This window comes from Falco cherrug, chromosome 10 (genome assembly GCF_023634085.1).
Source record: "Falco cherrug isolate bFalChe1 chromosome 10, bFalChe1.pri, whole genome shotgun sequence".
Lineage (NCBI taxonomy): Eukaryota > Metazoa > Chordata > Aves > Falconiformes > Falconidae > Falco > Falco cherrug.
The window spans coordinates 18372064-18399511 of NC_073706.1; the positions used below are offsets into that span (position 1 = coordinate 18372064).

The 27448-nt window shown below is 46.4% G+C and overlaps 2 protein-coding genes across 8 annotated transcripts in view; one reads left to right on the forward strand and one right to left on the reverse strand.

The window, feature by feature from the left end:
• The window catches only part of PLCB2 (phospholipase C beta 2), a 48290-nt gene extending 34293 nt beyond the window's left edge, over window positions 1–13997 (forward strand). For 2 of the 4 annotated variants that reach the window (XM_014279336.3, XM_027804054.2), the window contains 10 exons: window positions 365–450; window positions 547–643; window positions 2184–2237; window positions 3831–4041; window positions 4277–4445; window positions 6181–6257; window positions 8451–8546; window positions 9723–9780; window positions 10269–10355; window positions 10755–13997. In XM_014279336.3, the coding sequence (XP_014134811.1) occupies window positions 365–450; window positions 547–643; window positions 2184–2237; window positions 3831–4041; window positions 4277–4445; window positions 6181–6257; window positions 8451–8546; window positions 9723–9780; window positions 10269–10355; window positions 10755–11027 (1208 nt within the window). In that variant the 3' untranslated portion in view covers window positions 11028–13997. Of the gene's footprint in view, window positions 1–364; window positions 451–546; window positions 644–2183; window positions 2238–3830; window positions 4042–4276; window positions 4446–6180; window positions 6258–8450; window positions 8547–9722; window positions 9781–10268; window positions 10356–10754 lie in introns of those variants that run through there. The other 2 variants (XR_008734164.1, XR_003559648.2) reach the window with 2 other exon arrangements.
• A 4901-nt stretch (window positions 13998–18898) lies between these two features.
• PAK6 (p21 (RAC1) activated kinase 6) overlaps window positions 18899–27448 on the reverse strand; it is a 42539-nt gene continuing 33989 nt past the window's right edge. For all 4 annotated transcript variants that reach the window (XM_055722845.1, XM_027804056.2, XM_027804059.2 and 1 more), the window contains 4 exons: window positions 24826–24952; window positions 24524–24649; window positions 23752–23886; window positions 18899–21795 (listed from right to left, as the gene is read on the reverse strand). In XM_055722845.1, coding sequence (XP_055578820.1) covers window positions 21628–21795; window positions 23752–23886; window positions 24524–24649; window positions 24826–24952 — 556 coding nt within the window. In that variant the 3' untranslated portion in view covers window positions 18899–21627. The remainder of the gene's footprint in view (window positions 21796–23751; window positions 23887–24523; window positions 24650–24825; window positions 24953–27448) is intronic.

The window sequence follows — 27448 nt, forward strand, 5'->3', positions numbered from 1 at the left end:
TATTGATTTAAAGACATGTTTGTAAAAAAAGACCAGGTTTGTACAGTACTGGACTGGAACTGGAGCAGGGAGCTGTGCAGGTTAGGAAAATCTTAACCTGGCTTTGGATTTTGGGAGCACTACGCTCTTTTCAGCTTCATAGCCCTGAGCATCAGTTGTGAGCCATCATCTGAGAATGGGACTGAGGTGGAAACGGTCCCCTCCTTTGTGCTGTCAGGGAGAAGCTTCTGCAGGCAGAGAATACAAAATACCCCTTCTCCACAATTTCCTGTCCCAGGCCAGAAAGGAAACCAGAAGGCAAGGAAAATCAGAGTGCAATGAGGTTTTTGATAATCCGAGTAAAGACCTCCTCTTTTTTTTGTAGATCTGACTATTGCTCTCTCCAACCCCATTAAGTTCTTCAGTCTGCAAGACAAGAGATCAGTTGAGCTAAAAGATGGCTCAGCGGAGGTAAGACTTTCCAAGGTCTGTCATTGTCTCTAAAATACATTGCATGAATCAGCCTGAAATAATAGAGCTTTGATTTACTTCTGATCTTTGTTTTAGAGGCTTGGCACACAGAGGAACTTCCCATCTGCTGAAACTAATGGGGTACAAGACTCCACTGGGAGGTTCAGCATTCCTCTTTCTAATGGGCCTGCAGGTAAAGCTGTGGATGTGGGGTGAGCTAAAAGGGGAAGCCTGTACACTCAAAAGGCTGGAAACAAGCAGTGCTGGGAGGGTGAAGATCCTTGGTAATGGGGTCAGAACCTCTCTGATCAAGTCACCAACTTAAATTCTAGTGCTTGTCATAAATGGCAAAATTTGTAGTTATCCCCTGACTCCTGGGCCGGAGTGAGTGTGACGTGCATACTGCTTTTATTCCACAACAGAAAAGTAATCTCAGGTATCTACTGAGAATACCAGTAAACAAGCTGAAGGCCCAACTGGCGCAAACACATCTGTCCCCTTCGAGGCAGGGCTAACATACCAGGGTAGTACTGCTCTTCCCTGTGCTACCTTACGTGTATGCTGAGGACTGTGACAGATGACCTCAGTTTTTCAGGTTCAGCCCTGGGAGATAACTACATTAAGAGGGAACCACTGTCCAAGGAAGAAGTGGCCTGTGACAGAGATGTAGTCTCTTTAAGTGTAAAATCAGAGTTTGGACATGGATTTTGAGCAAAGACATGATAATTCTGGGTATTTCTGAGACAAAGCTTCTAAGATCTGGCTTGGGTTTATCCCACAGTACGTCACTGCCCTTCACCTCTTTGTTGTTCTTTTCAAGGGTCTCTCTTCTGTGGATTACTGTTGATTTCTGACATTTAAAATATGTTTAGATCCCCCTGAAACTGCACTTGCACCAGAGTCCAGTTGTATAATACTTCAGAGCTTTAAAGATTAGTAATTTTGTTCACCAGCTCAGATGAACACCAGGCTCTTTGTAAGATCTATTACAGGATCAGAGTGAAGAGATCCCACATTGGGTGTTCTGCAAGAGTGGGAGTAAGAGCACCTGTTTTTTGGCCACTAGATTAAATGGGGATCCATTAACATAACAGAAAAACTTATAAACTACATAACTGACCAGTCAGCTGAGCTGAAAAAAAGTTATGAATTTGCTTTAATAGAAACCAAAAGCCAAAGTCAGCATTTATTATTAGGTTAAAGAAGCTCTAGCAGAGAAAGATCTTCTTACAGTATGTTTCTTCCATTCTGGCACCTTCTTGGCCTTCAGGTTGGGTAAAAGCACATCCCCTACCATACACTCAGATTACCTCGCTATTGTGTGTTATGGTAATTGACAGCTAATCAGTATTTCTTCTGTATTGACTGTATCAATGTGTTTAGTGTCCTTTGAAATATGTTGGTATCTAAACAATTAGTTTCCTCAAATTTCAGACCAGAATATCCTTCTCACCTAATCAAAACAAGTTTACATGTGCCAAATCATCGCTAGCGATATTGAGCTAATACAAAGCAAAAGTCTTTTCTCTGACAAGGCAGAGAACGCTGTTCCCTTTCCACTCTGCCTGTTTACAGAGTTCCCAAGCACTTAAGCATCTCAGCAGCTTAATTAATTCCTTTGTATTCACACCAACATCCTTTGTGTGGCCCATGCTCTTGAGCTCTCTACTGTCCATTTTCAACCTGAAGGTCCAAGATAGAACATAAAGAGGAACCTCTTTTTGTGATTTCAGGAGCAGCGGCGTTCACCAAGGACGAAAATGTGATAGAAGTGACGCAGATTGCAGGTAACTCCTCCTGTGTGGCTCACGTGGGCTGAGGCCCTGTCACTCATCTTACATTCCCTCTCTGCACAATTCCTGACTGGGATAGCGATGGCACCTGTTTTGCAAATTAAAAAAGACCTGACCCAACCCTGCCTGTTGTAGCCAGCCCTAAAGGCAAACCACAGGGATCTTTGGGCTCAGGGACCCAGTTTCGCTGCCTGTGGCACCATTTGCCCATTTTGACAACTGCTGTGGTGTGTGGTGAGCTCTCGGGCTGGGACTGAGCTCACAGCTTGTCTCGAGGAGAAGAGAGGCTTGGAGTATGCCCTGTGCAAGCCGGGCCACTGTTACCTGCACAGGTAGGTCAGGAGATCTCTGGGCTGCTCCAGCTTTAGCCCTCTGAGGCTGCTGGCTGCAGGAACGCTGCTGCAAGTCAACTTTATAGCAAAGTGGGAGGCTGGAGCTGTCACACGAGTTCTGCTCTGGCTACATTCGATGGTTCCTTTGCCATCACTAAGCCAGGGGTAATGTGGCTGCAGGCGGCCTTCAGCACACGTGCACCCTGTAATAACACATTGTTCACCTGCTTTTCTGTGTCTTAATGCAGTGTAATACAAATTAGTACAATACACTAGTAACCAGCGTGCCTAATTATGCCACAAAACTGTACTGAAGGCACAAGCATGAACTTGTTGCGCTCAGGATAGATTGCCAAGTAACTGTTACAGACATCAAGTTTTGTTTTTGAAAGTTATTTCTAAAGAAAAGGGCTCCCCAGCACAGAGCTATGATTACCTTAAATATGTACTCTGGTAGAAGGTGTCACATAATATGGAAGGACAGTGGGCTCAGGGCCGAGAGCCTAGGCTCGCTGTCGGAGGGGTTGCATTTAAGCTGTACGCTTCGCTTTCCGCAGTACGAGCCTTCCAGAAGGAGCTGGCCCTGCACAGCACAGCATTATGTTGCAGGCGCACCTGCAAGTTCACTTACTTTTTACACATTACAAGCAAAAAAGAAAAACAAAGTTACTTCCCCTGAGAAGATAACTCCCTGTGGCCTTTCTGACACAGATAACTGCATCTGACTGACTTGCTACTGCCAGATAACACATTCTCCAGCAGTTCCCAGGCATCCTTCCCCTCTCGTTTTCATCGGCCTCAAAAGCCCTGTCATTTATTCCTCCCAACTGAAGAAATGCCAGGCATTAAAACTGGAAGGGATGAAAGCACCTGTCATCATAACTCAGTTCTGCAGAAAAATCACTAATGAAATAACAAAGCTTTTCCCTTACAATTAGAGCTGCCAACTAGCTTAAAAACTGCTATCTTTGGGATACCTAGAATTGTGGGAAAGGGTGCAAGGCATTAAGACAGACAGACTGGTACATCACCACCAGCATGTTCCTCTGGCCAAAATACCACAGGGCAGCGATTCCTCTGGCCATCCCCGTGCCACATAGCCACCAGATGACAAACTGAGCTGCATGCAATGCTGAAAAGAGGGAGGAAAAGCTGAATGAAGGCAGTGCTGGAAAAAACTGACCCCAGAAGGCATCACAGCAGGTTGAGAAATGCCATGTGAGTACAAACAGCCTCTCTTTGTTTTGTATTTTAGAGCCTCAGACAGCCAGCCTCACAGAACTGCAGCAGATGAAGCTCTTTCTGAAGCTGCTGAAGAAGCAGGAGAAGGAATTGAAGGAGCTGGAGCGGAAAGGAAGTAAACGGAGGGAGGAGCTGCTGCAAAAATATTCTGTACTCTTTTCAGAGCCTGTCTGCTATGGAGGCAAGAAAAGGATGATACACACTAGGAAAACCCAGAAGAAGAGGTAAATACAGCATGGGGTCTGCAGCAGGGGCCTGACCTGTGGGCTACCCCAGACCAAAAAAGAGGAACCCCCAAGAGAAACGGGGCTCCCCTTTGAAGGAAGCATGGAGTGGTGCAGACATCCCCGTCTCCGTGGGTTTATAGGGTTTTGGGTGTTCCCACTGAGGGGTGGGTAGGAAGGTCAGGATTGTATCAGCACCTCTAGAAGCAGCACAGCTGCTGTATCTGTTCTGCAGGAGTTTGACAACAGGTGACGTTGGTACATGTGCAGATCCTGTAGAAATGGCGGAAGGCATCGATAGCCGAATTTTGGAACTGAGAGAGAGGCTGGAGATGGACCTCATCCACCTGGGGGAGGAGCACCACGATGGGATTCGAAGAAAGAAAGAGCAGCACGCCACAGAGGTATGGACTGCAAGTGTTGACAGAAAATGTAGCCTAAGAGAGCCCCTGCAAGGACAGCCTGAAAAACCAAGTTATTCACTAAACTGTGGAAATGTGGCCACAAGGCAGAAGACACCCCTCAGAGCAATTTTCAGGTCTGCACAACATAATTGAGAATGTAGGTAGTGGTCCTTATTTGTTAGAAGCTATAAAAATCCAGCAGAAACATTTTTATAGGTCTGCAATTTGAAAAAAATCAAGAAGCGCTGCCCTGGAGCATATCAGGCTCCATCTGCTTAAACTCTTCTGGTAGCTTAGCTTGGAGTTAACGTGGCATTTACCAGCTTCAGACGCTGCCAGGTGCCAATTCTTGAGGAGCATGGCTACATGAGGTAGTACCACGCTTCTCACGGCTCCCTGCTTGACGCTGTACTGTCAGAGCTGGGGTGACAGGTATGTTGAAGCCTTCCTTGCAGGTTCACCAGTGGCAACCGTCAGAGCATTACAGACACGCCATAGGGGCAACCGTGCTCACCGCTGTCGTTCAACCAGGACAGATGACATGGGAACAGAGCAGCCCCACCAGTGCATTCAGTGCTTGCCATAGCTGTATCGGTGCCAATACAATGAAAGCCTTGTGAAGGACAGTACTCCTAGGAGCCCTTAGTACTGATAGCAGGGCTGGGTCTCATTCCCCTTGAAATCTGGAAAGTGTTTTGCTGTTTGACTTAGTAGAAGTCAAAGTAAGTGTCCATGTAAGGTGTCGCAAGCATGTTGGTGTTTCCCACACCCTCAGACCCCCGCCTTTAGCCAACACCAGCAAGAGACACAATAATGCCTGTGAGAAAGTGCAGTCCGCAAGGTGGTGGTGATAAATACAGCGTACACCACATGTTCCAGTGAAAGGGGAACAACTCCAGCATTTGGAAGCCTTTTCTTACCATTATTTTCCAAAGGAGTTAGCATCACGCGTCTTCAGTCTTGGATTCCCTGGTGCACTTTGGCTTGACAAGCAGCTTGCAAGCTGTCTACAAGACTGGCTGTTCTAGCCTTTTTACCAGCCCTGAAGGGAAAAAAAACAACCTCTTGAGAACTAGCTTACCTGGAAATCATGCTTATCACCAGAGGGAGAAGCCAAAGGAATAAAACATTCTTGTCTCACAACTGTCAAAGACTGTGAGATTTAGTGAGCAAGGCTACGAAAAGGAAATCAAAACCCAAGCTCTCACTGCGCAGCACGTAGCCCAGCAGCCAGGGGTGTCCCTTTGAGGCTGTCCCTGCGGGCAGCAGTGCGGGCAGGCCTGACCACTGAGGCGCATCTGTCGGGAGTTTCCATGGAACTTTGTTTCCACGGAACTTTGTTTCCACAAGAGAGAAGGCCCATTCCCTTGCTGCTAGTCTGTGTTGTTTAGAAGGTAAGCTCTGCTGCTGACTCCCACCTTCCCACAAGTGCGGTGAATCTGGTGATACCTCCTGCACAAGGAGATAGGAAGCTGTCCATAAAGATAACCTAGAGGTGTGTGACAGGGCTCACAGGGCCCGTGGAGCCCAGTCCACCAGCACGGTGCGATTTGTGTGCACATCTGAGCTCATGTCATGGTGGTGCATGGGCCTGCACAAAGCTTCATGGGTTGGCTGGCCCCTGGAAGTCAGTGCAGGGAGGGATCAGGCTCAACCTGGTGGTAATTAGATACAGATGGTGTGCTGTGTCTCATCTTCGTTTTAGTTTTGATCATCTTTTTCTTCCCTTGAACAGCAAGTTACCAAGATAATAGAGCTTGCCAGAGAGAAGCAGACAGCTGAGCTGAAGGCACTGAAGGAGGCATCAGAAAGGTAAACTTAGTATTTAAATAACAAAGTAATAATGCATAGCTCTTATCTGGGGTAGCTTTCTTGCTAGATTTCAAAGCACTGTACTACAGACAAGGAGTGAATACAGGGGAAGAGAAGCATTTCTTTTTCTCTGGTGAGAAACTGAGGCACAGCCATGTGACACAGGGTCTCACAGTTACACGGTGGCAGTGGTGGGAAGACAGCTCTTGTCTTGCGATCTCCAGAGCAGCATTCCTGCCACGAGGCACAACAGCAGCCTGGACTGACTAATTCAGAGAGATAGGAAATAAGACTGCTGGTCACTGGATGTCATCTCTACATGCTGTAGTCAGTACATCACATATAATCCCTCCCAGGGACTGATCAGCTCAGTCTTTTAAGTGAATTGAGCATCTTGGCTCCAGTACTTAAATAAACTGGCAGAATCAATTCATCAATTTCCAGCCAGGCATTCATCCATTTGTTCTTGCGGTAACTTTGTCCTGAAGCTAAATCCTCACTCATTCCTCCTTCCTATTAAATCCTCTGTCAGCCTTTAGTTTCCAAGTCAGGCAAAACTTCCTTTATTTGTGTCCTCCATCAAGATGGATTCTCTTTTTCTCTCAGCTATTCAGCATATTCAGACAAGACCAAGAAAAACAGGTTGAGTAGCTAGGTAATGGTTTGCTATAAGTACGATGTCATTTTGTACAGTCACATCTAAGGCTGGCTGTGAGGAGCTCCAAAAGGGTGTAAAGATCTTGAGCAACAGTCAATAAAATGGCAGTTAAATTCAGTATGAGTAAGTAAAAAATAATGTGAATGGAAAAAAACTAACCGTAAGTTAACTGCACACAGGGGTGAGCTATTGTCACTCAGATCTTCAGCTGCTGTGGATGCTTCTCTCAAACAGCTCATCAATCACAACTCTGCAGTGGCCGAAGTGGCGAATAGAATTTGTAGAATTTTATGGGGGAAAAGAGAGATTCAAAGTCAGCGTTACGCCACTAGATCTGTCTCCACAGTGCAGTCACCTTTTCAGTATGCCATCTTGAGCAAAACGCTTTGAAAGAGCAAGAAGGGGGTGGCAAGGATAGTCAGCATTGAGGAGTAATTTCTGCACCAAAAGAAATTAAATGGGACTCAGCTTGGAGAACAGATGATTGAGGGGGATGTGACAGAAGCATGTAAAATCATGAATGGTATGGAGAAGAAGAATAGAGAAGTGATTACTCACTGTTTCTCATAAGAGAGGAAATGGGGGGCAGCCAGTGAAGTTCTCAGGGCATACTTCTGTCACACAGCATATAAATTAAGTTCTTTTCCTATCACAGCAAGGAGCTGTGAAGTCCAAAAGCAGAGCTAAACTCCAACGTATGAGAGACATTCATGGAAGATAAATGCATAGAGGCAGGAGGATAAACTGGAAACTGGGAAGGTGAAGGAGGGAAAAATTACCCTACACCTGTTCTTTCTTACACTTCTCTTAAGCCTGCGTTCCCTTCCACTGCTGGAGGCAGGACACCAGACCGATGGGCTGCAACCTGCCGGCTGTTCTTATGTCCCCCTTAGCAGCTGTCCTGTGTCAGTCATTTTGTCCATGGATGGGCAAGATGAGGCGCTGGTGGTGTCAGCAGCCTCTTACGCCCCGACACAAGCACCTTCCTCTGTCCCTGACCTTCTGACATGCAGTTAGCATTTTTGATGGTGACATGTGCTTCAGACAGGGGCATAGGTCTTAGGTTTTCTGTGGATTGTTCTTTTAATCTTCCCTACTGGTTGATCAAATGCCTTTTAAGTGTTTATGGTTTCTGTTTTGCAAGTCACATCCCAGAGTTTATCCACCTTTCTGCATGTTTCAGGTCTCCTTTTTAGCTCTGCCATACAGACATGTAGTTCCTCCTTTTGTAATTTAGCAGCGTAAGTACTTTCAGCAAGTCTTGTGCTGCCCCAGAGGAACCCCATGTAGGTATACAATATAGCATAATTATATAACGTGTTTTCTTCTGTCTCTTTGTTATGACTCCCTTTTAAAAAAAAAAAAGTTACAGGACTTAAAATATTCTTAAGACTTAGGGCTTTCTGCTGCTCAATCACTCAGACTTTGCTTTTCTAGACAGTAGAGCACTCCAGAGAGCAGGTGTGGGAGGGCCGTTTCAGTCTCTGGAGTTTGTAACCAGGCCTGTCTCTCACAGCACTCTTTTCTCTCCACAGCAATATTAAAGACATTAAGAAGAAGCTCGAGGCAAAGAGAGTGGAGCGAATCCAAACCATGATGAGGAATACGAGTGACAAGGCTGCTCAGGAGAGGTACCGGGGCAGATGTTACTGGGTCTGTCTATGCAGAACGCTACTGTCCTGCTCCAGGCAGGGAGCAGCGCTGCACCAGTCTCTGTCACCATCAGGGAAGCTTCTTGAAGGACCCAAACAAGTAGTGGCAGAGCTGTAGGGGCCAAGGGATGGGTGCTGGCCTGCCCTCATCTCCCGGCTTAATGCTTTTGCTCCATTGCATTCCGGTACGCAGGCACATATGCAGTAAGGCCAAACATCTGCTCCCTAGCTGCAGTGATAACGTCATTCCTGCAGTTGCTGCTGACAGTGGCTTCCAGAGCTTTCTCTGTAGGCTTAATTTTTTTTGTGTAAAGCTGTCAGCAAAATTGGTTTCACTTACTGGACTTCTGAATAGCCTGAGAGGAGTAGTGCCTTAGAACTGCCCCTTGCCGCCCCTTCAGGGAGTAGGAGCTCGTGGAATGCAGAGGGAGAGCATACAGATAGAGAAATTGGACCTTGAAGACGACCCTTCCTATGGCACGCACCCATCACTTTGGCTCTCCTGCGCCACACCTAAGCTTCTTGCTGAAGTGACAGGCACCTTCCAGTCACTTCAGCTGAAGGCTAAGAGCACTTCAAAATACCTGCTGCCTCCCATGGTGCCTGGGTGTTTATCTGCCCTAGAATCAAAGGCAGGTCTTCCCCAGCCTCTCTAGAATCTGTGTGTAATCAGTGCCAGCAGCCCTCTCTGTTAAGAGGTTGTGTTTGGGTATATAATGGCTGCCACCTGCCTTCCCCTTCACTGTTATAAAAATAATATTCTGCTACTGAGCCTGTGTATTCAAGTACTGCGTGACACGAATCAGTTTGCAACAGCTTCACATGTTCAAGGGTACAGAAGAGGGTATGCTGCCTCCTTTCCTTCCAGCTCACAGCAAGGTCCCTTTGCTGTCTGTTAAGCTGAAAAAAAATAGAATTTTGCACCCAATTATTTGGTTTATCTCGCAGTCAAATTTGAATGGTGTTTTATTTGCCTTTCCTGAAATTACAGCAACCTCTCTGTGTGGGAGGACGCTAGGAGAGCATAACACACCTGTCTGTGTGGGCACTAGCAGTCCTGTCTTACTGTATGGCACTTCATATAAAACTTGTTTATCAATACTGCTAAAGATAACAGATGAATTATAGGGTTATTTACATTTCCTTTCTTTAAAGGTTGAAGAAAGAAATTAATAACTCTCACATTCAGGAAGTGGTGCAAACAATCAAACTGGTAAGTTCTTCTGTGACAGTCTGCCACAGCATCTCTGCTTTCTGCAAGGGGGTGTCTTGCATACATCCTCAGCATGTCTCACAGAGAGAGCGTCAGTTCTCTGAGGTATTTAAATCCTGTTAAAATGCTACTGCATTGGGGGCTCTGAGAACATACTTCAGACAGCCAAAGCACAGCTGAAGACAGCTACTACCTTTGCTAAAAGGCCACTGGTCTGTAAAGGTCTAGCGAGCTCGCCCCAGGTCAGAGATGCAGTGCAGAGAGCTGTCCAGGATACTTCTCATTTCTAAATCGGGTTGTTTTGAAGCACAACTAGTTAACAGTGTAACCCCACACCTATTTCATGATGTGCAAAGGTGTACGGAAGGGGGGAGCCCCTAGGGGTCTCATGTTTACCCTTCAGCAACCCACCCCCTTATGGGGGGAGGTGGGGGGGAGAGAGTGAGAGAGACAAGTTGAATGGTTTCTTAATTTTTTTCTTTTTAAAGATGACAGAAAAGACAGCCAGGTGCCAGCAGAAACTGGAAGAGAAGCAGGCAGATAATCTGAGAAGAATCAAGGAGAAAGAAAGCCAGGTAAACACAGAAATTAATCTCGGGGTCAGCGCTGTCCCTCAGTACAGTATAAATCCCAAACACTGTGGGGGATCAGGCTTCCTTGCACGTTCTGTAATTGACGCTACACTCATCCTACACACACGCACATACACTTCGGCCACCCACTCCTCAGTACGCTGGGAAAATGAATGAGTTAGAAGGTGGTTCTGCAGGAGCCTACACAGACAGAAATCAGAGGAGCAGCACTCCTACGCTCCCTGTGCCAGCACTACCATTCATCTCGGGCTGAGAACACAACTGTGAAGCGCTAACATCTCATCTTACCGGGCGCTCTCAGAGCAGGTCTTTATACCATGCTCCGACTAATGTCTGCTCAGCTTCAGTGCTTGGAGAGTGACTTGAGGTCTCTGTTTGCAGCTCCAGCAGGATGCACTGGCAGAGTACGAGGAGAAACTGAAAAGTCTGGCTGTGGAGGTGCAGAGTATGATGAAGAACTATGCAAAAGCAGGCTTTTCTGGAGAGCCAGAGACTCAGAAGCAAGCAGTTCAGAGCATTCCTGAGGGAGGACAAGGCTCTAAAGAACAGCTAGAAGAAAAGATCCCAGTGGCAGAGGTGTCAGGGCTTACAACAGCCATGCCTGAGCCCCCAGGAGCTGAAACAGATGGTGAGATCGAGGAAAGCAGATTCTGAGAGACGCTTCCCCTACTTACTGTTCCATTTCAGGAAGGAAGGCTCATGGAGGTGTATACTGAAAGACCAGCTTGACAAACTACTGCCATCCTTTTGCACCGTGGCAACTCCTGAAATCCTTCAGGAATTTACTACTTTTTTATCCTAGATGTCGGAAGTAGCCTGAAGAGATCACCCTTCAGAGAGTGCTTCGCGCTCTTTGTCTTCCACAGCCTAAGGTATTTAAGCAGTGCGTAAGGGCCTGTGGCTGAAGACAAGCTAGTTGTTGGCATCCACAGCAGCACCTACATTAATATTTTAGTCTGGATTCAGACTTAAGTTTTTAGAGTAAGTTCCCTCCTCAGTTGTCACATACACTTCTTCAGAGAGTGGTCTCAGAGCCAGGTCCCTTTGAACAAAATGTAACTGGGAGACACTGCAGCAGCCCACCTAATGTGCTCCAACCACTGGGAGCTCGCCCAGCACAAAGCCTCCTGAAAGACATCTACGTGTGGGCGGCAGGTGCTCGGCAAAAACTGTCGTCATCCCTCTAAAGCACCGTTCCTTCTGGCGACGCTACTTGCTAGTGTAGATGCAGCCTCTGTTTATAGGAGGAAAGGTCAGTTTGATGAACCTCATACCATTTTCTGTCAGCGTACCACTTCCTTGCACAACCAGTGTTGGCTTTTCACAGCCCCCGTCGGACCAGGGCAGTTTTGAGTACATTGGTATCAACACAACATAAACCAGCATTTCCTCCTGCAGAAACGTGCATTGCCAGCGGTGTAGCTTGCTTGCTTTCTAACCTCCCTTATTCCCAGGGGCTGATTCTCACTCCTGATTCTGACTCTCACAGGCCTGCAGGCAAGCTCTCAGCTCTGGATCTCGTGAAGACCCAGCAAGTCTTGAGCAGACTCCTTGGGCAATTAGAAGGCAAACTATGAGGAGTCAGAGCCTCATCCTTTGTTCCAGCTACCACAAAAACACTTGCAGAGTTCCCATCTCCAGCAATTTGACATTTTTAGAACTTCACTGAAACTTTTTCTCATGAAGCTAAATTAGTTCCATGTTACGGGCTTAGGATAACAACAGTTAACAAAATTTCTAAACTGTTTGAAAATAATTTTGTTGCTCACATAAAAAGCCAGCCAGTTACACTGCCGGTAAGTTTCTGTTACACAGGAAGCTGCATGGCTTATAAGAACGCACATTGACTATCCATTCCAGCAGCAGAAAGCGGTTCTCTGGAGCTGCTTTTACATGCTGCCATCTCAGTTAACGGCAACAGGGCTCAGCAGTGCCCTGTAGAAGCTGTTCCTTGCTGCTGGGGAAACCCAACTGCTCTAGGACCTTGCGGGGAAGACTACACGCTTCGCCTGCTGCCCCTTTGCAGGAGCGCTGGCACACACCTTCCCTCAAAGCCTCAGTCACTTCCCTCTCCCCATGAAGCGTGCGCACCTGTAAGGAGCAGCAGGTCCGTCCCATTGCACAGCCTGACTGTGAATGAGAACTGCCCGTGACTGCAAGGGGCGGACGCTCCCCAGGCTCTCTCAGCCTCGCACGTACCTGCTGCTGTCCGCTTCGCTAAGAGACCCGTCCAGCAGGACACACTTGGCGGTCCAGGTTGCCAGTTTCTTGGTCTTGACTTGCACAGACAAAGGGCAGGTTCCCCTGAAGCCATCTTTACCCTTCCACTTTCCAGGACAGCAAAGCCTTCTTTCGGGAATGCAGAACTTGCACCAGTGCCCCCTGCCTCCTCACATACTTTCTCTCACCTGCTTTATGACCTTGTGCACTGAACAGCTTTGACACAGCGAGTTCTCACTCATCCAGCAGGAAGGACCTGGTAACATATGGTCCAGCTCTTTTTCCTAGCACCATTTAAGACAGACTTTGCTTATGGATCCTAAAAAAAGCAGGAAACAGCAATAATTCAGTACAGATCAGCCACATCCTGGCCTTCCACATATCCCGTCCTGAAATAATGTTAGCCTGAGAACTGGAGGCTGGCCTGCCAAAGTATACTTGCACCAGGTCACGGGGACCCTGTGAAATGGGGTGCTTGAGGTCACCAGATCTCACAGGTGGGGGCAGGACACACACACACATGACTGGACCCGGCCCCCCTGCCCCCCTAAAACAGAGTCAGCCCTGCCCAGGCGTACATCTGTAAATAGCAGGACTTTAATTTAATTAAAAGGTATGCTGAAGGATACAAAAGGGAATAGGAACTGCAGCTTTTTTTACTACAAATACATATCCTAGAGCTAAGATACTGTAGGTCAAATCTTCCACGTTGTTCAAGGAAACAAAAAAACCCAAACCAAACGCCCTAAACATTGCTGAGGAGAAATGGGGGGACGGGACCCCCAAACCTCAGTCTGCCACTGAGCAGATCTGTGACTGCTGCAGCCCTAGCACCAGCAGCCTAGAGAACCTTGTGCTGATGAAGCCCACGATACATTTCTTTGGCAGTTCAAACCTCCTTTTACTGGTACCTTAGAGCACCGCAAAGGTTGAGTGTCCTTAAACCCAGCCATAGAAAATCTTGTTACTAAAATCTTTACCCTTGATTTGAGACAGTACCAGAAGAGATGTGTTCCTGACTGCAGCAACAGTGTCCCCAAAATTTTAAGTGCCACACTGCAGTGTGATCTAACAAAGTCCCCGCTTACCCCTCAACTGGTTCTTCAGGTTTGTGTCTTTTCTGGAAAAGCAAACACAGTCACAGCAAACCTACAGCACGCTGTGGTTGCTACAGGATAACAGTTACACCTAGAAACTGCAAGGATAAACGCATTATGAAGTGCTGCTATATTAAAAAACCCCAACAACTCAAGTAGGTATGAGAGACAAAACGTTCCAAGCCTGGTCTGACAGCCAAGAAGAGCCCATGCCTCCCCTACGGTGTTAACATATTACTGGAATTATGTATTGTAAATTTCTGACTTATTTATTTTCTAAAAAATAAAACATCAAATTTCTTAAAAACTTGGCTCACCTTCTGGTTTTTAATTGCAGTTAGTGGGTATGGGAGCAAGTCCCAAATGTTGCCCGGTGTCCGCACATGTTAATAGAGACATCCAGCGCCCAGAGTTTCTGCCATCTGTGCTCACCGTTCTCAAATTCAACTTCTTTATTTATTAAATACGCCGTGAGGTATTTCTTTAAATATAATAACCCTCTACACACATTCCTGTGCACTAGCTCATTCCAGTCCTTATGGTACTTAATAACCAAATCTAGCAAAGCAAATTACTCGGAGTCCACATACCCCTCCTGATCTCCCTGCCGTTACAGGCGACCTTGCCTCACACTAAGACAGTGGCTGCCATCGCCTCCTCCTCCTCCTCACAAGCACAGGTCAGAAGAGCTCTGCAACAGGAGTCAAAGCGGTTCTGGTGAGTTCACACTCCTCACGCTGGCTCAGAGCGGCACAGGGGCTGCCCAGAGACAGACAGGCCCTTCACAGAGGCACCGGAGCTGGCTCTGTCCCACCCCACAGCCGCGCTGGCCCCCCACACGCTCACAGCACGGCCCCTGGCCGCTCTCACCACCGGCAGGAGACCCCCGGGGGGGCTGGACCCACGCAGGGCGCTTTGTGCTGTGGGCAGCAGCTGAGTCCCAGAACTCTGGCCAAGCAACACCCGGGCACCACAGCGGGGGCTCCACTCCCTCCTGAGCTCGTGCTGGTGGTGGCTGGGCTCCATGGGTACAGCTGAGCTGTTACATGCTTTTTACATGTTATAGGTATGCTTTATATATATATGTTACGGCTGGATATATGCTATTAACAGCCATTTCCTTCAGCTGAGAGCAGTTGCCTTTGCCCTTCCAGGAGTGGTAAAACATTACTCCAGTCAGATCAGCGTTAGTGGTTTATAGAGCAGCCTCCATCCCTGAAGTCTCTCACCCTGTGAAGTCTGAGGGCCTTCAAAAAACGATGGCAAACAGGACAGCAAGGTAGAGCCGCAGCAGTTTAACATTTTGACTTAAACCAGCTGGCAGCATTGGCAGTTCTAAATCGAGCCCATGTCCATTAACCCCCTGCCTTCTGCCTCGGGGCTGGCACCAAGATCAAGGACAGTGTCAGAAATGGGATTAGCGCAAGGGGAAGGGCTGCTTTCCCGGTGGGAGCACAGCACAGAGCCACAGCCCTCGCAGCGGGGAGGAAGGAACGACCGCAGAGAAACACACCAAAAACCCACCCAGAAAAGCACTGGCCCCGCTGAGCGCCTGTTATTCCCAGACATGGGTGACGTGGAACGGTGCCTGCGATTACTCCCCTAGATCCTGCCGTACGTGGATGTGATGAAACCAAGGAATGAGGTTAAATACATGCAAACTTCCCATCAGCATAAATATAACCCCGCAACGCTCACCGTTTACAGCTCGAGACTGCTGATACCAGCAGCTGCTCTGAGCTGCGTTTCCAGGGGCACAACAGCCGCCACCCGCTCTGCGCGCCGTTACGTGGCACACGCTGCTGGGCGCACACCGAGCTGCCTGATGCTTATCCCACCCTTCTGCCGCGCTCACAGCGCCCAGCACGGCAGAGGCAGCTCTCCTGCTGGCTAACCCAGGGCTTGCCACCAGCTTCGGCCACCCACACCCCCTCCAATTTTAGGGTTTATTTTAAAGGAGAATTCATCCCATCTCTCTCTGGAGGGAACTCTGATGCCTGGCTCAGAGCAGACAAAAAGGTGGACATGGGGCAGCCCCTCTCCATGCACGCTGCCGAAGCACCAGGGGTTACTCTTTCCTTCAAACCCCTGCAGTGAATGAACCCAACAGAATAAACCCGTAACGGACACCCAAAGCCAGGGCAGAACAGCAGGGCCTGAGCGAGCGCAGGTTTTCAGTCCTCGTCCCCTGACACCACCCAAAGAACGTGTTTCACAGGGGCAGGGACAGCCCTAATGGCCCTGCAGTGAGGAGGGGAAGGACGCACTCGCTCCCTCCCACCACACAGCACAGGACCAATACCCCAAGCCAGGTCGGGAGGTTCAGTCTCACTCCAGAGGCTGCCCCCCACCGCAGCAGCGAGGGATGCCACCGCTCCAGCCCCGTCCCTCCAGCCTGCACCAATGCTCCCAGCGCTGCCTGTCAGAATTCCCCAGTTGCTTGGTTCACCAGCCTAGAGACCTCCGCTGCGGCATGCCATGCCAGCTCTCCAGCAACACCCTTCGGCGAGGGCTCTCACACTGCCTGGGGGCGCTTTGAGGTCAATACAGCAGGCTGAACCCAGCACTCTCACTCTTCTAACCTTTTAAGCTCTTTCTGCCATCATCTCCAAGCAGAACATCAGTGCTCTAGCAGCCCTCAAATGACACAAACTGGCCAAAACAAGGGTGGAAACAACGCCAGAGTAAAACGCGCTTCATGAGGTGTTTTTAAAGGCGTGGACATTTCAAAAAACAACCATAGCCCAGCTACACGATGAGACAGATGTAAGAAAACTGAACTTCAGCAGTTTGGATTCATCTTATTAATACCCTCTGATGCTGGGAGCCTGAGGAAGAAAACGCAACTTGATGACTCGTACCCTTACACCACATCACAGTTTCTGTTGTGCAACCCTTCTGTTACTAAACAAAGCACTGGCACAGCTTTACCAGGCGAGTTATGCAGAATTTCATGAGAAACAGGTGAAATGTTTTAAGCTGATTGTACCTTAGCGCTAAAAAAATATCTTCTAATCATACTTTTCAGAGTGTATATGGAAGAATCACTAACTGTAAGCAAAGCCACATCTCAGATGAAGCACAGACCACATTCTGCATCACCACTTTTTCCCCCTGAAGTAAAACAGTCTTCGTGCCTCAGAGGCCAGGCGTGCCAATGCTCCTCTGCCCAGAAAGCTGTCTCTACACAAAACGTGATGAAATTTCTGGAAGATGAGAAATGGACACAAGTAAATAAATTCACTAAAACAAAGACTACTGTAGAGGTTTCACACAACACATGAAGAATTCTGACGTCCCTCCAGCAGCATGACGGCTCATAGAGTCTCGTCAGTGTTTGGTTACTTACGTACTCGAGGAGAAATGCCACCTTCTGATTTTCCAGCACTATTTCTTCCCACAGAACCCAAACATCTTTGAAGACTTCTTCACGCTGCTGTGCAGCCCTGCCTGTGGCTTTGCTTACCATAGGGTACTTGCTGACCACAGGGTGATACAGTGGGTGGATCAGATAGGTCTCTGTAACGAGGCCGTTACATACAGAAACAAAAATTCAGGGGTAATTAAGACAACAGCAGTACCTGGTCAGACACTGAAGAGCAGCACATTTAGGCACAATCTTAGATTCTTTCCATGTTTTCATCTTTTATGTGGCATAAATCTATCTCTACCAATCTCTCTTCTAAATCTCATTCTACCACCAAATTCTTACCCAAAATACTTATTTTCATGGGCCTGAACTTTGTACTATATTCTTAAAAATAACAGGGACCCCTCAGCAAAGGAGGCCTCCAACCACAACAAGGGACACAAACGCAAGACACAATACCTGAAGGGTTGGCACGGGGAGCCTCTAAAACAAGAGCATTACTAACAAAGGACACGGCAGTCGAACTCATCTCTTGGCCAACAATTCATGGGCAGCTTTCCTAATGAGAATTCAGCACTGACATTTAGGAAGAAAAGAGGGGGGAAAAAACAACCCCTAGCAGGCTAACATGGCACACACTTTCAGCTGAGAAGCCCAACCCAGAGGAAAGCTTCCCCTTGCTATCTCTTCACTACCCCGTGGGAACTGCTGGCGGCGGGGAAGTGGGAAGGCAGGCTGGCTTGCTATTAGCACCTTGGTTATCAACAAGTCCTTCACGTTACCAGACCACTTTACAGACACAAGTAAAAGCCTGAAGGTCATTTCTAAAGCACATCAGTTTGCTGTAACAAACAGACGCAGATCCCTGCGAATATGATGCTGTCAACCAAACATCGAGAAGCAAATAGCCAGAAAATGCATGTAACTGGTTGCTTTTGCTTTATTCCTATCATTCCCTAGGCAGTCAGGGACTTGGAAGCCTTTGATGTCTCTTCATAGCTCCAAACAAATGTCTTGCTTGCAAAGGGGGCGAAGATGGCCACAGTAACTCATCTCCCTCCAGTGGGCACAACTACGATGCCCCCGCGTTCAGCTGAAGAACGGGCAGTGCATACAGGCAGGTCTCTACACTCCCTTTCCTGCAATTACAGGAAACTTTGCCTTCAAATATTTAGTGGCCGCTCTGCATACTGCAAGCTGCTCTAGATACTCCTACAAACATAAATACACAGCTGGGAGCTGCAGTTCAGGCTCAGTTTGTACTGATTGATCCGGAACTATCTTCTACCTCCGCAACACAGATCTGGTGCCAGCATGACCGTCACTACTGCAGAAGGAGTTGCTGCACAGTAGCTGCTGTATTTTAGAGACACTCTCCCTGCCCCACACGGTCAACGTTTACTGTTATTATCCCCATGTAGAAACTAGGACCTAGGGCACAGCAAGATGCTTTCTCCAGAAAGCGGAGGATTCTTCTCACCAGACTGAACCACTTTAAAAGCTGGGTTTTTTGAGCCAGGTTCCTTCTGTAAACACTGGTTAAAAGACAGGGGCCTCTAGAGAAGGATTTGTCCCGCTCTGAAATAAATGAGCTAATAAGCCACTGCATTCAATAGCACGGAGCCCTCTTGGAGGGGGACAGGAACTGTCATACAAGAACAAATACAGCTGGGAGATGACAGCAGCCACGGACTCCCCATTTGATTCAGCAAATTGTTCATATAAATTCAGCCTGCCAGCTTCAAAGGCCTACTGTATGCTGATTGCCAGGGCTGCGGCAGCACAGAAAGCGCTCGATCCTCACAAGGCTGACAGGACGGAAAAATAAAAAAGGGAAGGATTCAGGTGAAACATGACACAAAACAACAGAAACCCCTGAGACATAAGCATAGCCTTGTTGAAAGTATATATGAAAAGATAATCAGAGAAAACAACATCTCAGAGCATAATTACCCGCCGCGTAGCCTACGAGCTCTTCAGAGAAGAGGCTACAGTTTGTTACATACTTCGGTATCGCTTAGCATACAAGAAATCTCGCTCCTGAACGCTACTGCAATGCAAATTACGAACCTGCTCTGTTTATCATAATTCTCCTGCCTGGCTGCCTGCTTCTTGGGGAAGGAGCTGTTGGCCCTGGAGACACAGCTTCAATCTTTTAACTGATCTAGGTTTGCCTTTGGATTTATATTTGATACCACACTCATCTAAGTAATGGAGCAATTAATTGGTGATATGCCATGCACGAACTGTAAAGAGAGAAACACAAGAGTCAGATATTTAATTCTATATTGGACAGGAAGATGGATACTTTGTGCATTCTTTGCAAATATGGTAATGAGTTTTTAATATTTTATAAGATACTTGAATGCAATCTTTCAAGGGGGCCTTCCCTCACTGTGTTTAGTCAGACTTGGGCCAAAGTATAAAACGGTGCTAAAAGTTAAACCTGTCATCCCTGTCTCCAAGAAATGTTTGTTTCAGGATCCAGGCTTCTGCTGCAGTCTCTTCTTGTTTTAAAAGCCACATAGCCACAGAACAGATAAGTTAGACCAGACTTCAAGGTTCACGCTTCCCTTACATCTCTGAACTATAGACATATTTTAAAGCATCTCAGCACTGCAACAGGCTTATGAATAAATCAAGATCTACTTTAATTTAAAACACAAGTGCAAAGGATTCACAACTACAGACGAGCAGGATCGTTTGTTTCAAATTATAAATCTTTTCAAAGCCCTGCTCTTTTGCATAAAAAAAAGCAGTATATCTGGAATACAGAAACATTTTACATCAAAAATTTTCCAGTGCAGCTAAGGAGGAGCTAAATGAATTAATTTCAACCAACTTCATCAACACCCAGTCCAGGCAAACCACCTACGATCCCTCTGCCAGCCACAGGCAGAGCGGTTTCGAGGGACAGCAATTTCATCCTTCAGCAGGTATCTGAGAGAATGGAGATGAATCACCCTCTGAGGTGCTCCTTGCACCATGGTCTACAGAGCCAACCTATGTGCTTCACAGACTGGATGCCCATCGTTTGATGGCTGGCATCAGTGCAGATGAATTCCATCCCAAATTACTTCAAGTAATCGACTGTGGCTTCAATTTTGAAGCAGGATCTGTAACTGGAGTAAATAGCAGAGGATAGAGATTATTAACATCTTCTGAGGAAAATGCAATCATGAGGTTCGTTCTGAGACAGCAGGCCTGTCCCAAGAATAACTTAAATTCCTATAAATTTGTATCTGGAGTTTCAAAACAGGATCCCAGTTCCACATGTAAGATTATATTCTCGAGACCTCACAACAATACACACCGTTACTGTACAACGTTACAGCCTGACCTAGAGTCCAATTACCTTGACTATCTCGCCGATCAGAAAGTGTATCATACAAAATATCTAAATCTATTTTAAAATAATAACTGAAAGAGCTGTTTAGACAACCAGTAACCTTCCAAACGTATCAGCGAAGGGATGGTGGGATAGGGCATTACCGATAACAAAACATACATCAAAAGTTTCCCTTCTCCCCATGTTCTGCAGTAGCAAGCAGGGGAGACCAAGGCTCAACACATCACCTCACACGAACACAAAAATCTCTCCTGGGGTATGCAGGACAGCTGAAACCTTTTCATTCAGTCTCCTAGAGCATCCCCCACGGCTGCCCAACAATCGTCCCAGGGCAGCACTTCTCAGCCTCTCTTGGGAGAAAAGACTTGGAAAGAAAGATGCCTGGAAACCCAGTGCAGGAGCCAGCTCTCAGCCTCTCCGTTCCCACCAGCACTGGAGGTGTTGCGTGTTGTGAATTTTCAACCATGAGATCCTGGTAGCAAGAACACCCATCTTCAGAGAGTCCACATCCAAGGGATTCCCCCTCCAAAAGCTTAAGATCATGAAATGGATTCAAGATTGACCACTAAACCATACATATTCCTCAGCAAAAGTGAAGCATGGTGGTGCCAGAGAGCCATTTAGAAACAAATATATACATATCACACCTGCTCCCTTGGAAAATATGTACAGTTTTCTAAGTCCACATTTAAACAAAGGAAATTAAAATCATCTGTGAAAAAGTCTCAAAGAAAAAAATTGTCAAGTCTTTGTGCATTGTTTGAGAGTTTAAGGGGGTCTGTATCCCAAAACCATACATCCGAGTCAGCTCAAGACTCCAGTGTACAACTAAGGAAACGAAGATCACATTTCTAATTGGGAAATATTGTTCCAGTTCAGTAGTCAGCAGCCAAGGTTTGCAGGAACTTGCAGACATTCAGATACGCAACTTCAGACTCCATTTTAAAATGCTATTCTTCAGAAGAAGCCACGAGACGCCTGCTTTGTTCTTGAGACATACTTGGTCTTATTTGGATCTAGTACGTATTGATTGTCTTCAGCAAGAAAAGCCACAAGAGGCTGAGAATGCAAGGACAGTATTCACATTCATCCTCTAAAATGATTGCTGACAAGTTCCAAGCACCATTTGCAAGACGAGACTGCCCAGTCTCTTTTTTTTTTTTTTTTTTTTAATTTAAATAAACATTACTTTTTCCTGGCATTTGCCCTTATGTAAAATCAGCAGGTAGAGGTACGCTTTCTGTATTGTTGGATAAGGGGGACCAGGCACTCTGGAAGTCCTGTCTGGAGCAAAAAGGGGTGATCCAGGAGTTCTTGTGCCGTTGCTCTTTCTAGTGGATCCCGTGTCAACATCCTTTCCAAGAAGTCTCTCAGAACTGGGGAGGTCTGTGAAAAAGCAACCAACCAAGTCAGCCCCACAAAGGAACCAGGCAATAGCTCATGCACCCACAGGCTGCTGAGGCAGGTTTGCTTAACAAGGATCCTGTAATTTCAGCTCTGTAACCCTGTTTCGGCACAGAAATGCAACAGGAGACAGGATGCTTTTTGTGCTGCAGCAATACCTTTCTGTCACGTTTACACAGGTTGTTTTCTTTTTAACAGGGCACAGTAGATTAAGACAAGACTGCCTGCCATGTCCTTCCATCTAAGTTAATTTTGTTATTCAATCTTTTCTGCATTTCAGCTTAAAAATTCAACAGAATTCCTGCTACCCAAGGCACATCATTGAGCATGAAGGGTTGATCAATTCATTCTTTTACTGGCCACAGATCATGGAAGAAGTAGTTAAATTGGATTGCCAAATAGGTTTTGAGAGTCTGGAAACCTGATGGTGGTGGTACAAGAAGATGAAGAGACTGCAGAACCACGTAACAGAAAGCTAAGTGACCTCAGCAGGTTTGTCCTTTGGAAGATGTGTAAAGCCTGTTGAGCAGCCAGACCCAAGAACCACTTCAAGGCATTGCACATCTCTTGCTGGTGGTAATCCTCTGCATCATTAAAACTGAATAAAAAATGAACTTGGCATGTATTTATTTATTTTAATGCTGCTAATTACATCCATTTTAGACTGGGGGCATTTTCCCAGCTCTGGTTAACTTAAAAGTAGATCATAGAATCATGAAATACTGTTCAACACTGAGCTACTGCCTATTTCATGAGTGCTTTGAACAACTTCATTGTGATTGCTAGAGGGAGAAGGCACAACACAGCTGGGTGTGAGTGCCAGGATCCAGCCTTTATCACTCTGTCAATAGATCTACCTATGTTTTAGGAAGGCAGCAGAGATTATCCCAGGCAGTGGCCATTTAACCTGTGGCACCCAGTCCTACAGCAATTGCCCATGGTGACCCATTAACCATGATCGGGATGGAGGGCTGGATCCACAGCTGGTGCTGAGCTCCACGCAAGCAGCAGGGAGACAGGGGAGGATGGCCAGCAGCCTGGCAATCCAGAGATCTCCTGGGAAGCAAACTGGTTTCCAGCAGAAAGTAGAGCAGAGCAAGCCTATAAGTGGCTCTGCCTTTCACAGGTAGGGTCGTGTCACCAAGCGAGGTACGCAGTCTGGACCAGAACCGGCTTTACACCGCCTAAGGAGTGCAGGCACCAGGTCCAGAATGTGACCCTGAAATTGTAATTAGTGTTGCAAAGGCAAAGAGGAAAGAGCAGCTGTTGATGTCTGAGTGTATGCTGTTAGTTCAGCAGTCTACTCTGTTAAATAATTCAGGTTTTGCAGCTGCAGATAGCCTGATTAATTGGAAAGGCCAGATAGCTCAGAATGCTGCAGAAGCTATCTGATCTCGGAGGCCTGGACTGAAATGAAAGGAGGACTGCTCTAAGTGGCGACTAAAAGGTAATCACTGTATTCCTTATGTCACTGCTGCTTTTTCGTAAGAAACCATGAAGCTGAGTTCATCTTCAAGACAGCTGCAGTGTCTCCATGGGCTACTGCCTGTGCTGAGCTCTCCTGCTCCGACCATAATGCAGTCTTTGCAGTCCTGAAAGCCTGAAACTCTCAAGAGCAAGGATCCTCCTGTTTACTTCCCTAGAAGATGAGCTATGCTATCGACATCAGCAAGATATTACCTGTCGGGTCCGCCTGAAGCTTTGACTTGCGTGACCATGCCTATGCCCAAGTGACCCAGCGTTATCAGGGCTGTTTCCCAAAGCAGCCACTAGCTGTCAGCAGCAGCTTGCATCCCCTGAGGCACCCAGGCCAAAGAAGTTCCCCAAGAAACATGTCCTAGCAAGATCACACTCACAGCCAGCTTTACTGGGAACAGCCAATACGGATGTCTTCCCATGATAATCATCAAGTGTACAAGTGTTTGCCATTATGCTCACCCTGTGGAAGTTTTTCAGTTTGGGAGGAGGACTGTCACGGAGTCTCTTCATTGCCTGGACTGGAGAATCACTAAAATAGGGGGGTTCTCCATCCACCATCTCTATCACCATGATCCCCAGAGACCAGATATCCACCTGTGGGAGCCAAAGTCACATCAACACACACAATTCAGAGCCGTAGGTCCTTGGCTTTGTTCCTTTCACAAAGACAAAAGCACCCTGCCCGTGACAAACGGTACTGAGAGAGTAAAACCTTAACCCAGCTGATGCTGCTGGACTCCTTACCGCAGCTTAACAAAGACAGCCTTGCACCTAGGACTGAACCACACTGGTGTTGCAACATGTAAAGGTCTGCAAGTAACTGCTTGTGCTACACCTGGCTGGTTGGTAAACAAAACTCATCAGTCTGCTGTCACCTGCCCTGAATTTCAACGCTCACACCTGTGCCTGCCTTCCTCCCCTCCCCTCTTTATGGCATTGATTTGCTGCTCCTTGCTAACATCTGTCCACACTACAGCAGATACAAGTCTACGTCAAGCTTCAGGTATAAGAATAGAATAAGTTTACATCTTGTTCCTGGAAGCTGAACAACCTGTTTTTCTACCGTTTTAGGAAATATTGATATAATCGCAATCAAATCTGTAGTCACAGTCACGTTTATATTTTGAATAGACTCTAGAGGCTCTTCCTAGAAAAGCCAGTAGTTATTTTCCTGTAAAACTTCAGAATATTATTTGCTACCTCTTCTGATATTATGGAAGTGGTCCCTTACCTCAGTAGTGTATGGTATCCTTGCAATAACTTCTGGAGCCATCCAGTAGGGAGTACCTACTAAGGACTTTCTTTTAGGTACATCTTTACTGATCTGAGCACAGAAGCCAAAATCGGAGAGTTTGACCTGTACGTAGAGAAAAGCAACCAACCTTAAAAATATTTTTTAAGCAACATGGAGGGAAACACCAAAGACAACAAAGGGAGTAAGATGATGAGGCACAAACAGAACAGAAAGGAAATAAGGGGACTGACTAATGCAGCAGAAGACAGGAAACAATTTGTTTGTTGGGGGAAACATACCCTTCCATCCAGCGTCAAAAGAATGGAGTCGCTCTTGATGTCTCGGTGAATGACCCCCTGAGAGTGAAGGTATGACAGAGCCTGCAGCACCGATTCACACACTGTTGCAATTTGCTCTTCATTTAGCCTGAAATTAAGGACACAAGAGTAACTGCATTGCACTGGGCAGCGGACAGCACCCATTCACAGGTCCTCTTCAAAGGCACGGTGCAACTTTGAATTGCGGATGCATATTTTGGCTCCCTGTGACCATTACTATCTCACTTTTACTGTTCTTCTATGACTGTGTCTTTTACTGTTGAAAACATTTTCATCTTGATGGTTAGCAATTTTACATTTTCATAAGTCTAATACTGAGAAACTGATTTTAAATCTTGTATCTAAATTCATCCTGCAAGATGCTCTTTCAAGCAATTCTGATAGGCAAGGCTGCTGCTTTGTGCCAAGGAGCCGCAGTAACCATTAAGACAGCTTTTCTTTTCTTTAACTAAATTTAGTAAAGCTATTGTTCACAAGGTTTATTGTGCAACTTCATCCAGAAAGCATCTAAATACATAATTTGAGCATGAGCACCAAGAACCATATCTTTAGAAGCTCTTGCTGCTTGGAATACCAACACAAGAACCTTCATGATCAAGTATAAGTGAAAATGGTAGAAATGAAAATGATCTCCTGTAACTGGGGACAGCGACAGCATTCTTTGCACGTTTATACTGAGCAATGCTAGAAGTTAAGTCTTTCAAAGAACAGCTGAAGTACCCAACCTGAGTACTTTTGATTCTCAGCCTGTATCTAGCAGCTGTTTCAAACAACTCACAGTTGAGGGCACAGAAATGGCACCTCCTCAAATCCAGCTCTGCAGGCAAGACCGAGGAGAAGACAGCACTCAGAAGGCAGAACCGTGCAGAGCATACCAGCACCTTCTAAATCCCCAAGAGCAATTTCTACACGTTCACAAAGGAGGCTGCATCATCAGCTGAGACACCTACACTTCTGCTGCTGGCTTGCATTCCATCTCTTACCGTACCAAACTGACCATCTGATCAGGGCAGCTGCACGTGGTGGCTGCACTGTGCCGTGCTGATGGCAAATACACCCAAAGCATGGCAGAGGGCTGCTTTTGCCACTGTGATTTAACCCGTAGAGGCAGAGGGACAAAGGCTAACTCCAGGACTTCCCCAGCAGAGAACCTCACCTATCTGGAAATAGCGCTTTTCACTTCGTAGTGCATGAGCTGCAAGAAAAGCTGGTGCACTTCTGAGCTCTGTGGTCCTCAAGTATAACAAGAGGTGCACTTTCAGCTTGTCACGTATGGAATTTGGTCTCAGTCAAGTGACTGCATAGTGTAAAATAGATTACTAGAGGATTACCTCACTCTTGGAGATGCAAATCTGTTATCACCTTCAGCAAATGTTTAATGAATGGAATGAGGGTATTTTCCTCCCTGTGAAAAACTGATAAAGGCTCGCAGCTTATTTTTGATAAATGTTATGGTTATAACAGATCCTGTTTCCACTATGTGGAAAAACAAGCATTCACTAAAAGGTTCAAAAGGACGGCTTTGTAAAATAACTCAAATCAAGGCTGAGGTCTCACAATAGAATTCAGTCTCACTGCTGGACATAAACCACAGACTCTTCATAAACCTCTTCACAATATATTTTAATTATTTTTTTTTACCTTGGTTCTATTACCAGCTAAGAGTTACAAGAGCTTCACTGGCTCTGCAATGCTGTAAAGTCAGCACCCTTCAGGATTAAATGTTGGTTCTCAGACTCTGAGATGTGCCTCTCATGGCCAGCTAAGTGTCTTCGAGACACTCCTTAGAGGTGGGGCTGTAGAGGCTACAGAGGACAATCTACTTTGTCATCTGTACTAATTGACAATAAACAATTTTTATGCCTCCCAAACCCATCACAGATGCACTTCCAAAACAGCGAACCTGACAGAGCCAGATATATGCCTTAAATCCACCACAGGATCAGTAAAGGCTAGTCAAAGCACCTAAGTGAATTAAAGGTATACTATGATTAAAAAAAAGTAAATACAATTAGTGTTAGCAATACCACCTAATTTGTAATCCAATTAAGATTCTGAATCTCCAAAAAAGGAAAGCTCATCCTACAGACTTTCTTGATCAGCCTTTTCACTGGCATTCCCTGCGCTGGTTCACAGCTTCGCAGGACTGCTGGGAAGAGGGAGGGTGCTCCAGGGTCACGGGTAAGGCACCATCATCATAACTGCGTCACCAGAACACCTTGTGAGTGGGACTCTAGAGGCCGTTTAAGAATAACTTCTTTGCCCTACAGAAATGCTTTGGGCATTAATGAAGTGGTGCAGATAAGAAAACAAATTTAGGAGAGTGTCCAGTAGCTGCTATCTTTAGGCAATGAAATTTGGGAAGGAGTCCAGATCTCAAGGCTCTGTTGCACTTCTCCAGAGGAGTTAGCCACAAATTCAGCCTCACTGAGGGCACCACAAAAACTATTTCTGCATGCTCTTTAATACTTATTCAATGAGCTTCCTGGCCAGAATTCAACAGATATAGTAAACAATACTTTTTATGATACTGTGTTTTACAGGGAAGGTCATCAAGTAGATGACTAGTGGGCATCTGAAGGGA